Below are 13,008 nucleotides of genomic sequence, written 5' to 3'. Positions count from 1 at the left end.
GCCAGCCAGCTTTGTGACTGCTTTGTGCACAAAGCCGCTAAAGAAGAGTTAAGGATCCAACCCCAAATTAATATGCATGTACACTTTGGTTTTCTTCCAACTTAATCTCCATTATGTTTTAGTGCATTCTGTCATTTTCTTATGGTGACTGGTTTGGACGCATTAATTTGGCATTATGCAGATGAGTCTCTATGATAACGGATCTTTCATGTGTGCATCCTCAGGTTGTGGAAAAACAGTACGATTTAGAAGTAGCCTCCCATCATGCATTAAATAACATATTAAAAGCAGATTAGATAGATATCTGTGATATTTTAGATACCATTAATCCTACTTTACAGCAGGAAAGGAGTAGATGCCCTCCTCAAGTCCCTTTACCTCTGTTTTCTACAACTTCACTAAATACAATAGGAAATAAATTAGAATATTTAAATGAAATTAGTAATTTTATTTCTGCATGGAGGAGGGGTGTTGACAGCTCTTATTTAAAAAAAAAAATCCGCAAAAAGTTAGTTTTTATCTCAAAAGATGCTTTGATGGGGGAAATATGATCAATAAGAACCTTTCCGCTAGCACTAGAAAAAAGAGTGGTTTAAAATGTTGCTCCACCATTGCCCTCAATAACCACGTCTCATACATCTCAAAATTAGGAGCCAAAAAATAAAAAATGGTTTTCAATTTCTGGGTTACCACATTTCTTCAGGAATAGTATTTAATTCCTCCATCCCTGACTTGTATATAAAGATGAAACATCAGTCATTTGGATGTATTGTTTCCTCGTACCATAAGGTGAAGACAAAAATCTCTCACATGCAGGCCCTAACAAAAGAGGGCCCTGATAAAATTCACAGCCTCTAGATGATACTGCCTGCAATAACAACTCAAATAAACACTGGTGTTGTGCTCCTGTGTCAACAGTTCAAGAGTAGTTGTACCTCCACCTACATATACACCACTTTCTTTTACTGGTGACCAAAATGCTAATGCAGGGAAAAACAACCGCGCCTGAGACAACTGAATAAGCATCTTACTGAAATTAGCTCTGCCTCATTCCTTTCATTCCAAACCTTGCAAACAAGTCACATTACATTGTTGCTCTTTTTAGCGTAGCATCTGATAAGACCATTTGAATATGTTTTCCCAGATCTTTCCTGGCTGTCTCCCCAGTGCCCAGATGACTGGAGAACTGACAGATGCAGAGCACAACCTTTGTTCCAGTAACTGGTTGTGTGCGTCTCTGAGCGGAAGAAGAAGAAGAAAGGGGGGAAAATCACACTTTTAAAGTATTACACTCGATTACTAAAGAGAGAGACTCGGAATAGCAGGATAAAATGGCACAGGGACCTGGAAAGAAAAGAAATGAGGCCAAGAGAGTAAGCCTTAGGCATAGGCAATTGCCTAGGGCAGCAGCTACTGGGGCGGCAAACAGTCCGACACAGGGACAAGCCATGCAGTTTCTTTATCAGTGCCTAAATGCAGCATTACCAACTTTGCCTGCTTTGCTAGCAAGCCTTGAGCCAGCTGTGATAAACTGTGTAAGAAGTGAGCAGTCGAGGGAGTGTTATCCGGGAGATGTTGACTGGCTAGGGCAGAACGGGCTTCACCACCTTCCTCCAGACCTTGCTCCCCCCGCTCCAGTTCACAGCGTGCAGCTGGCCCTGCGCAACGCAAACGATCCGAGGGAGACGGAAAATCTAGACTAACCCTGTCTCCTCTGCTCTTGCTCACTGAACAATATTTTCCCAATGGAACTGTGCAGCCAGGCTCCTTCCTACCTGCAGTGCGAAGAGGAGCCCAGTAACACGTAAAACAGACCTGGAACCCGCTGGGGAATCTCCACAGAGGTGATTCAGAGTCAGGCCTGTTAAAAACCTTCTCTCAGCTCTCTCTGTTCTTGCTGTCTCCTCCACTGCATCAAAACCATTACAAAGGACAGATATCATCATACCCAACGGCAGGCACGCACCCCCCCCCCCCCCCCCCTTTCTCTTGGAAACTGCTCTATTTCACGTATCAGAGTATGTTCTAACCCCACAACTCGTGCTGAGCATAGCATCCAAAAATATCCCCGGGTTGACTGCAACCCCATGTAGACAGACCTCTAGCAGATCTCTAGCAATAGCATCCCATTCCCATCAGACCAAGCTCCGCGTGGTAGCGACAGCACGCCAAACTGCTCAACAGTCTGTGGCTCAAGCAGAGATTTCACCTGAGGGCTCCAGCATCGGCCAACATCAGGCGCCACCCTGGTATGGTGGGCAGGTAACCAACACCTCCAGCTGCAGGAGGAAACAAATTGAGGCAAGACTGATGAAATGAACGTTGCTTTAGCACCCAGGGCGGGATGCAAGTTAGTCCTGCCCTACTACACGACAAAAAAGCCGTAAGCCTGAGGAGCCACTGGTATCTGCAGCTTCAGGACCATCCTGAATTCCTGCAGCCCTTGACTCTCTTGAGACATAAAGCAAGGCTCATGGCCATATGGCAGTTGTGACATGACATTTCTCAAGTCTGGATGTTTAGTCAGCTCTAGGCTATGGCCTGGATTTCCAAAACCACCAGTTGCACACTCACCTCATCAAAGTGAATGAAGGTTTTTGATGTTCTAGTGAGGATCATCGTCAGCGTGTGTGTGTGTGTGTGTTTTCTTTCCTCAGGCAATTTGCTGCTCCCTTGAACTCTGTCTGGGTCAGGTAGAGAGCCTCAATCACAGCTCGTACTGCTTTTATTGCTGCATCTCTGTCAAGCAGAGAACTGCTGTCACACTCATTTTACCACTGCAAAAGCAGCATTTTTCCCTGATGTGGGTCTGAAAAAAGTCCTGACTTTAAATTATCCTACAGGACAAAATAGATGATCTTCTGTTTCTCTGCTGCCAAAAATGCTGCTAGGATAAAAGGAATGTGTAAGTTACTGTGAGAAAATTCAGGATACCAGAGCCTGGTGCAAAAGACAGAACTTCAGTTGTATCTCCTACGGCAAACAAAATTGCAATAAAATGCCGATCTCGGATCTTTAAGCACGGAGTTAACTCTTTCCTGGGTACTCTCCAAGCCTGCTTTGCAAGTTTTACTTTCCCAGGAGCAGCGGCAGGGAGCAGGTTTGGCGGTGCCGTTCCAGCAAGGGGACACGCGGTGGCGGTGTGGCCGCTCGCTCCTCGCAGGGTCTTCCTCACGGGGGAGGAAGAGTCGGTTCTGGCCCTCCCGGGGGGCTCACATGAAACCAGAAGGAAGAGGACAGAGGTAGGAACGGCCCGGCTAGTCCTGACTAACCTGCACTTGCATGTAACACCTGCAACCTGGGGAGGAAAATAAAAGATGAAGGGGAAAAAAAAAAAAAAAAAAAAAACAACGAAAAAACCTGAGCAAACTGCACTTCATCTTCCGTGTGGTCCTGCACTTGCATGTAACACCTGCAACCTGGGGATGAAAATAAAAGATGAAGGGGAAAAAAAAAACCCTGAGCAAACTGCACTTCATTTTCCGTGTGGTCCTAGAGATACACGTAGGAATAGTGTCTGTATTTAAAATGAAGCCCTTGTTGTCAAGCTGTTTCACATTTAAACTGAACACTTCAATGCTCATACTTACACCCGTTTCCTCTAAGGTTCCTGCAGCTGAAAATAATCTGTTTCCAGGGTACAAATCCACTTTGTTCCGTTCAGTCCTAACAGTGGGGCGGAACAAGAGTGAAAGGACCAACTGCCACAACTTTAATATAAATATTATTTGTGGGGGACTTCTGATTGAGAAAGGTTACATGGTTTAGGCCGAGCACACCTGGTCAGAATAGAAATAAGTCTTATAAAGAAATTTCTGGTTTTCTGATCTGCTTGACTCCGTCAGACACTGGACAGAAAGCAAATGTTTTTGTACGTGACTCCTCATCCCTAGTCACTATATGCATCATCATTAAATCTAGTTTTCAAAAAACTAATGAGAAATTATCCATCACAAATTGCAATCCTTTCAGGGATAATCCCAGCTATGTTGCTTTGCATCTGCAAATGGCACTGATAAAGTATTTCCCTCTCAAAAGACTCAGGGGTTTTTGTTGCAATTCAGTCGAGAAGAGGTGTTAACCCAAAGTCAGTCAGCTTGAAGGAATTGCTATCGATGGGACAATCAGTTACATGGTATTTTCTTATTTTCTTCAGGTAAGAAAAAGCCTTAATTCACTTCTGTTTCAGATCTTGGCTAAGCATTGTCTGAACTGCTGTGCAGGCAAAATTCTTTCTCCCTCCCCTCCTCCCAACCCCCAAACTTTCCAGTCAGCATTCCTAGTTACAAGGAGAGAAATCTGTCTCAGAAATCTCATTAAAGATTTTAAAGCCCAGAGAAAACTGCCATTTCTTTTGCCATGGATCTCGGAAGCACAAATAAATGTACATACTTGCAAAATAAAGTTAATAAAAATTTAACATTTCTTTCAACAGAGGCAATGCCAATGTACCAAGAGCTTGTAAACCTACATATGGTGTCCGAGGCATCTGAGGACACACACTGCAAGAGTATTTTCTAAATCCTGAATCCGTTTCAGGTGTATTTTCTGTATGAAACCGAACTGGCTTCAACTATACCAACTATCCAGAATTCATGTTTGTGCTAAAGTTTGGGAACAGAGAAGAGGACAGGGAAAAGGAGGAGGGGAGGAAATGTTTCACATTTTTAAAACTATTTTGTAATCTCCTCAGTAGTTCTTACTCATATGTGTGGAGAATGTAGTATCTTCTGTTTACTGGAAATGCTTTTGTGACTGTGTGGCAAGCAAAAGGGTCTAACATAGTTCACATTCCTTCCCAGCTGTGATGTGTCTTCCCCATTGTTTTTCCTGCCTTCTACTGCCCATTCTTTCATTTTTTTTATCCTTCGACTTTTCTGTTACATTTTTTCCCTGCTTGTCGCAGTTCCACCACATACCTCTACCTTCCTCCTCTCCATAAATTCCTGCTCCTCTTTCCCAGCCGGTACCCCCACAGCTTACCTCCACCCCTTATGCTCCCACACATCACCTTTCCCTGTTTATAAGGAAGGAGTCTGTCACTCCATTTCTCTTTACCAGTGAAACTATTCTCACGTATCGTCAACGTGACCTCTCCTCTGATATGCCAAATTAGAACAAAAGGGGATGACATTAGCGAGACCAAGTGACAAGAAAGGCCAGAGCTCCCTCCCCCTCTTAAAGAAAAAAAAGAAAAAAAATGGAAGAGAGACAAAGAGTAAATCAGGGGCAAAAGGATTCTGGACTCCTCAGCTGGAGCCGGTGCCTCCCCTCATCCTGAGTTTTCCGAGAATAAAGGAGGTGCCCCAGTTTCTTATGTTACAGTATACCCTAAGAGAAGGATGGCCCCAGTTTCTCCCCAGTCACCCTGTACCCTCACTGCTGTCTGAAATTCTGGTAACAAACAAGCTGCACCAGCTCATTTTGAGTCCCAGAGTGCCTCTGAAATAGCAACACATGAAGTTAAAAGCCACGTTAATTTTCATTTGCTTTTAAGAAACATTAGCTTTTCTGTTAAAACACCTACATTTCGTTTGCTAAGGATTTTTTTTTTTTTTTTTTTTAATCGTGCAACTCTGGATCACCTACTTCTTTTTTCTAAGACTGCCCTTTCCTTTCCCCAGGCCATGCTATGGTCCCTCTTTCCTCCTCCTTTCAACCCACGGTGAGCGGAGCGTTTGTTTAAACAGTAACTCCAAGCTGTGTCCTGAGATAGTGTGAGAACTTCAGCCTTCCCCTGCTCACACCCGCCGTCTTTCACCGTGTGAGAAGCCAGGCACGGACCTTTGCAGGGACAGAGCCAGGCTGAGATTTTTCAACCTCAGCACCTCTTTACAACGAAACGGAGAGAAGGCGGCTTCGATCCATCTCTCTGCAAATCCTCAGGACAGCCTGAAAAAAAAACCACCCCAAAACCAAAAACCAAGAGCGGGCAAACCTCCCAGACCCGCAGCCCTACACCCACCCCCCGACACAAACCCGCCTGAAAGTTGAATCTTCACCGGGCCCGCTATACTTAAAGCGGTTTCGCGTCTGACGTTTTAGGTTGAAACTCCCATACGTACGCACAAAACGCAGCTACCTGCAAAAACCTATAAGCATGGTAAGGCAACGCAAAGGAGCTATAAGGGAAAAAAGCACGAGGACAGAAACACGCGTGTATCTGCTCCCGCTGCCCCGGGGCCGGATCCTTCCCCCCCCAGCGGGAAGGGAAGGGAACGGGAGGGGGCGCCCCGCCCCTGCCCCGCCCCGGGTGGCCGCGGCGGGTGGGGCGGGGCGGGGCGGGGCGGGGCGGGGCGGGGCGGGGGCCGTGCCTGGCACCTGCGCGGCGGGCGGGGCAGAGCCCGGGGCGGCGCTGGGTGCGGGGCAGAGCCCGGCCCGGGCCTCGGCGGCTCAGCCCCGGCGCTGGGGCAGGCGGCGGGCGGCGGCGCAACAGGTTATCGGAGCGGAGGGGAGCGGCGCCCGGCTGTGCCCATGGCCGGCCGCGGCCCCGTGGCCGAGCAGGGCTACATCCGTACGGTGCTGGGCCAGCAGATCCTGGGGGAATTGGACAGCTCCAGCCTGGCGCTGCCCTCCGAGGCCAGGCTCAAGCTCTCGGGAAGCCGGGCCGGGGAGGAGAAGGCGCTGCGGATCCACCGGCAGGTCCAGCAGACGCTGGCCAGGAAGAGCCGGGGCTCGCTGCGTAACGGTGAGTGCCCGGCCCCGGCCCCCTCGGTGCCGTCCGGCGCTGGCGGCGGCGGCGGGAGCACGGGAAGGGGCCCCGGGGGCGGCGGCCCCGGGGGCGGGAGACCCGAGCCGCTCGGGGCAGCCGCCGGTACTACCGTAGCTGGTCGGTCTTTACGGGCTCGGACTGAAAAGCGTGGCCCTGTCGCCTCTTCCCTTTTCCGTGTTTCCCCACCCAAGGGAGTCAGAAGTTTCTCCCTCCCGACGGCCGGGCCGTGGGTGAGCGGCGGGGGCTGCCCCGGGCAAGGATCGAGCCGAAATTTTCCTCACCCAGCAACCGCTCACTGCGCTTATTTGAATACCTTTGCCTTCCCCACTGGCCCTGTTTGTAGAATAAACCGGGAAGAAACGTAGGAAATGTTTTTCCTTGTTTCACCTCAAAATAATTAAAAAAAAAAAAACAACCGAAAAAAAAACAAAAAAAACAAACAAAAAAACCCCAAACCAACCTCCCCCCCTTCCCCCCCCCCCCAAAAAAAAAAAAAAAAACCAAAAAAAAAACCCAAAAAAACCACCACCAAAACAAAAGGAGGTTTGGAAAAGTAACTCTAGGAAAGACGTGAATGGGAAACATGGGACAATATCGCGACCAGACATTATTTGCCCTGTTCTTTGACGTGCATGTCACAACCTGACATCAGTCAATCCTTGCTTCCAAGACCTTGTAGCCCAAAGGCCAGATGCGTCAGCCAGGTCCGCACAGTCGTGCCTTTTGGCCCAACCGGGGTCTGGCACCCACAGAGTGACTTTGTCAGGTGCGGAGGGTTAAAAGCAAGCTGCTCGAGGGGCTTAGTCTTAACTATTAATGACCAAGAGATGTGTTGTTTTCAAAGTAGATTGGAAAAAAGCAGCCCTTACCGTGAAAACTTTAATCCTGGTTTTAAATAGGAAGACACGACTGACTTACAGGCTACATACCCTGTTGCTCGGTTGTCATTAAAGAAGTTGCCCCCTTTCATTTGCAAAAAGCTGTGAGCCAAAGGTCTTTAAATTTATAACTATACTTCACTCGCCTATCTTGTCAGACAGAGGAATGTTTCCTTGTCCTTCATCTGGCTTCTATCTAAAACATGCCTCATGGCGAAAAATGCATACAATGCAGAAACGGACATACTCTGCTCAGAAAAATCAGGTACACAAATCCATAAACAGGTACACACAGCTGTGCAATGTGCAGCTACGCATGTGAGTCCTTAGCTCAGCTGCTCTCATTTAAATAAGATTTCTAAACACTTTTAGAGTAACTTAATTTCTTTTTCTCTCAACAAAGAGCCTGGGAAAAGCTTTTTAAGAATAGTTAATAAATTATATGGTGTCATGAACGTGAGACCATGTCTCTAAACCATGCATAAAACACTATTAAGACAAAGTTCCCCTCCTCCTAACTCAACTTATCTGGAATATGTTAACAGACCTGATGGATTTGGGGATAGTTGTCTTGGTTTGCTTTGTTTTTCTAAAGGTCAAGTATTTGATCCCTCTGCATTTCTGAGATAGCAAAACTTTTAAGCTTCAGGATCAGGAGTGGCAAATGACATGTCTGTTACACGTATTGTTCATGCATAAAATGAACTTTTCTTCTTTCGAATGTATTCCTGTGCCCAACTCGCCATACGTTTTTTTAGTCCCACTGCAAAGCTCAGAAAAAACAAATGGACCTGGAATGTATTCCACGTATTTTTATATATATATATGTATAATGTATATGTATATCTATCAATATCTTAAATATATATAATGTGAATCAAATGCCTATCATGCATTTAACATGTTGACATTCTTGAAAAATGTACGTATATATGCATGTGTATCCCAATGTGCTTCCTATATAGACTTGCTCAAAATTTGACTGTGCTTTGAGAACATTTGGATTCTTGTATGTGGGGTACTTTTTAAAAATGTGCAGTCTTTTACATGCAAAAAACTCACTTTCTCTGAATTATAACAGTTTTCTAGATACATTTACTAAGGGTCCCATATTGTTTGCAGTTGCAGCGAAGATGATGCAAAGATTTAGAAGGAGCAGGAGCAGGCCTCTGTAAGATAACTGTCCTATCTGTAGGAGTATTTCAGACTCTGTTCAGCAAGGTACTTAGCACATACCTAACCAGCGTATTCACATACATGCCTAAAATTAGCCAAGTACATAACCACTGGGTATGAAAAATCAGTGGTAGTAAAGGTCCTGCCTAGTATCGTCTGTGCACACCTATTTTCCACTGACTGTACTTGAAGCTTTGAAGCTGCAAGAAGTACTCTGTCAGGCAGCATAATTTCTCCTTAGAGTTTCAAATTAAAGGTGTCTGCTTAGCCTTGAGCATTACCTTTAAATGGAAGAACATCCTTTTGCTTCCTACCCCCATATTGTTTGCTGTTTCATGCCCTTTCCTCACCTTTTGGAGGGTGTATTTCTTCTTTTTTATGATAGAAATTCAGGTTGTTCTCAGATTTGAGGATTCCACTGGCTGCCAAATGATTGAAGTCACATGCTGCCGTGACTTTTCAAGACGTAGTCGAACATTCTTAGTAGTTTTTCAAGCAGTAGTTTAACAACAGCTGCAACTTTTCCAGTTCATCTGATGCTGAACCTTTATAAATTAAAGATTATGCTGCCCTTAAAAATTATGAACACCTAAAGAAGCTGTATGAAATGTCTGAATACTTTTTAAGGATGGAAATGGAAATGGAATGATAGATGGTTCAGCCTTATCAAAGACAAATGTCATTCAGAATCATATACCTTAATAACTGGTGTTTTTCAGCTCACATATGATGCAACACTATTGATTATTTTATGTGCAATTTAGGAGTCTGTTAAACTTTATTCTCTTTATGAGTCCACTTGCTTCTGATCTTGTTCAATTTGGATTTTGATTGGCTTTTTAAATTAACTTGTGGTATTTCTGTTTCTTTAGTATAAACCCTGGACTAAAGTCTACTTTTCTCTACATCCTGTACATCCTTATCAGTTCCATCGTAAAAATTGAGGGCGGAATTGAGTACAGTATCATAAAAACAAGTCTGATGAACTGCTGTCTGTGTATAGCACAGAGTTTTATAAACACAGTGTGTTTATAAAAAACAGAATTCTAACAACGTGATGTCCAAACCAACAGCATCAGATACAAGACTGTTACAATCAGAGCCTTATTTATTCTTTGTGTTTCTTCATTTCTAAAATTCTTAGTAGTATTTTTTGTTAAACTTGCTTTTAGGGGTTTGGGGGAGTGTTCTATCCTTAGCCTTCTGTTTTGCAGAATTCTGACTGTGTTAACTGCTTCATAGTGATTTTCTGTTTATATCTTTGTGGGAAAAGGAAGTAGAAAAAAATTCCTTGTTGGTGACTTCCACTTTTTATTGGTTTCATTAAATGCCTCACCTCTGCTTCCAGAGCCAGAAGAAATCTTTTTCTTAAGCTTGAGTACTTGTGTAAATGTACTGACCAGCACAAAGTAAAAAAATGATAGAAAAACTCCTTTGGGACCAGGCATGTGCTGGCAGAGTGATGACGGCACATGATCAAAAAGAAGGCTCTTTGATCTCTAGGTGAAGTGATTCAGTGAAGTTTTTGATATGCCATTCTTAAATGTCACCATCTCAGTCCACTGTGAGTGGTGGAGTGTAAGAAAGGATTAAAAGATGATAGTCCGGGAACACTTGGGAGTCTCTGTTGGGGATGTAATCACCCACCTGCTCTGAGCAAGAGCGGACAGTGGGTACTCAGCAGGTGGGCACTCAGGATCCATGAAAATATCGTGGTCCTTAATAGACTTCTGTGTACAGGGTACAGCTGCACTGACGCCTGCAGTGGGGGGTTTAAAGCCAAAATTTGGCTTTCATGGTAACCATTCAAATACAAAAGCGTTGAAAAAAACTGACAACTGAGAGTTAACACCGTACATGACTTAAGGGGAATTTGATACAGCTAACTCCTAATGGAGAATGATTGTCTTTCTCGTATATCGTATATCTTAGAGATGCCTCTTGTCATTCTTGCTTTTGAAAGCCAAGCAAACAGGTGATTGATCTGTCTGCAGCCATAGGCAGTGATTGCTGGGGAGGACCTTCCAAGGTCTTTGGAGATGTTGGACCTGTCACGTCCCAGGGAACAAAGGGGCCTTGAGAAGAGCCTCTGTGAAGACGGATGGGGGTTTTGCTCGGTCATCGGTACAGTCTCCCGCCTGATAGTGTAATTATTTTTTCAGGACTCAAAATTTTGTCATAACTGTTGCAAAATCAAGTGATTTTTACACAGCTTTTATTTTAGGCATGGAGAAGAGCGAAAGGGTTTAGTTTTCCTCCTCCACCGACCGCATCCGAAGCGTTCCTGGGCTGCTTTGGTTCATGCTGACAGGGGAGAGGGGAGACTGTGATAAACGGTTCCACTCAGTTGCCCACACATGGGTGTCTGCTGCTGTCTGAGATGCCTGAGTTTTCCAAAATATCCTCCTGGGTTGACAGACATGATGCAGGGCCTGTAGGAAACCCATCCTTTTTTTTGACTGGCTGCTAGAAATCGAGTGTGGTATCCTATGGCCTCTCAAATAGCATTTGTCCCTTTCGGATGAGTAACTGGATCGTGTGCATATTTACTCAAGAGAGAGTTTTTGTGAGACTTAAAACACTGAGTCTCACAGTTAGAAAATTTTGATCCTAACAATAAATGAACCCATAATTATTTTTTTTTTAAATCATTCATGTCTTTTTTCTTTTTTTTTCTTTTTTTTTTTTTAAACCATTGCACTGAGTGTATAGGGACTGCCTAATGATTTCTGAATATATGCAATACTGAGCAAATCTGAGAGGTGGGAAAGACATATAGGTTTTTGTAGTATAGTGAAAATAAGCTGAAGGAAGCCTTGCTGGCAGAGGCAAGTTTTGATCAGATCACCTATTCTGCATCTCATAACTAATGGAAAGACACAGCATTTCAGTTACTACTTTTTCCTTTAACACACTGGCTTTTGGCAGAAGTAAACAGCATGCAATAAAAAGACATACATTTTATGTCTACCTAATAAATCTACAGGTAAACTGCTAGCAAAATAATTTACTGATGTGGTAAGAGCAAGCAAGAGATACTGTAAATGCAAGTGAAATTCCATAAGCTAACGTATACTGTGTTTATCTCTTAAAGACATTAAAAAAAAAAACGAGGACTACTTGGAGATAACTGACTTACAATTTCTGCTTGACTGTATGTTGCTTTTGCAAAGAGGGACTGTTAGATATGCAATTTATCCTCAGTTAGTTCATGGACAGCCTTGTTATTTTTAATTTATCCTTTTTTTATTATTATTTGTTTAGTAAAGACAGGGCGTTTAGAGTTACCTAAAACATGCACAAATTACTTGCTCAAATGATCTTTATGACCTAAGTAGAAAAATAACTGAGAGTAATTTCTCACTTAGTAAAGTAAAATGGACAAAAAATACTAACCATAGAGAAACAGAAATGTCTGTGTATTTGTATTTAAAGACTTATATGAAAGTACTTTAATATGCAGCAATGCATAAAGTGAATCTTTAAAAAGCAGGCACAGGTGATAGGCTAAGATGGAGTCTTATTGGGCACCTGAAATAGTACATTGATATGGGAATAATATCACACAAATGAGAGATTTATATGAATTTGTAGATTTTGGATGTCAGTGTACGCTGGCAGGATTTTTTTGCAGTATAAAACAACAGTTTGCTCTTACTGCTTTCTCATGTACTTGGATAACCCTTGGGCTATGGTAACCTTGTAATGTCACAAAGGAATTATTACAATCCACATCATGAGTTTGACCAAGCTGCATCATTCCACTCTCATGACGCAAAGTTACCGTCAATGTGTCTTAACAAATCACCTAATACATGTTTAAATCTGTCTCTCATGGCCAAAATGAAAGAATTGGAAAGTATGATTAAAGCAAAATAACTGCAAAGTATGATTGAATTAGGCCTCAAATTATTGCATGACTGCTATTATATTGTATATAATATAGTATAACACAATAATATATTATACTATGCACAAATCTGGACTTAACCAGGTAGCTATGTGCTAGTGAGAATCATTCATAAATTATTCTTGTTACATGAGTCTCTTGTTTATTTTCATCCTTGTCAAGCCCTTTACTAGCTATGGACGCTAAGGATCAAAGATAGGGGTGTACTGAAGTTCCTAGGGATACCCGTGTGCACCTAATGAAGCCCAGAGTCTAACGGCACAAACTGAAAACCTCACCTCTTTGGCACACGTACACCAGCTGCTTTCAGAGATCCCAACAGGCACTCGCCT

The 13,008-nt window shown here is 43.6% G+C and overlaps 1 protein-coding gene across 2 annotated transcripts in view; it reads left to right on the top strand.

The window, feature by feature from the left end:
* Positions 1 to 6,415: 6,415 nt before the first annotated feature.
* The window catches only part of PKP2 (plakophilin 2), a 45,592-nt gene continuing 38,999 nt past the window's right edge, over positions 6,416 to 13,008 (top strand). For both annotated transcript variants that reach the window (XM_049822160.1, XM_049822159.1), the window contains exon 1: positions 6,416 to 6,688. In XM_049822160.1, coding sequence (XP_049678117.1) covers positions 6,475 to 6,688 — 214 coding nt within the window. In that variant the 5' untranslated portion in view covers positions 6,416 to 6,474. The remainder of the gene's footprint in view (positions 6,689 to 13,008) is intronic.

Source organism: Accipiter gentilis, chromosome 18 (assembly GCF_929443795.1).
Source record: "Accipiter gentilis chromosome 18, bAccGen1.1, whole genome shotgun sequence".
Lineage (NCBI taxonomy): Eukaryota > Metazoa > Chordata > Aves > Accipitriformes > Accipitridae > Astur > Astur gentilis.
This window is presented reverse-complemented; position numbering and strand designations above follow the sequence as displayed.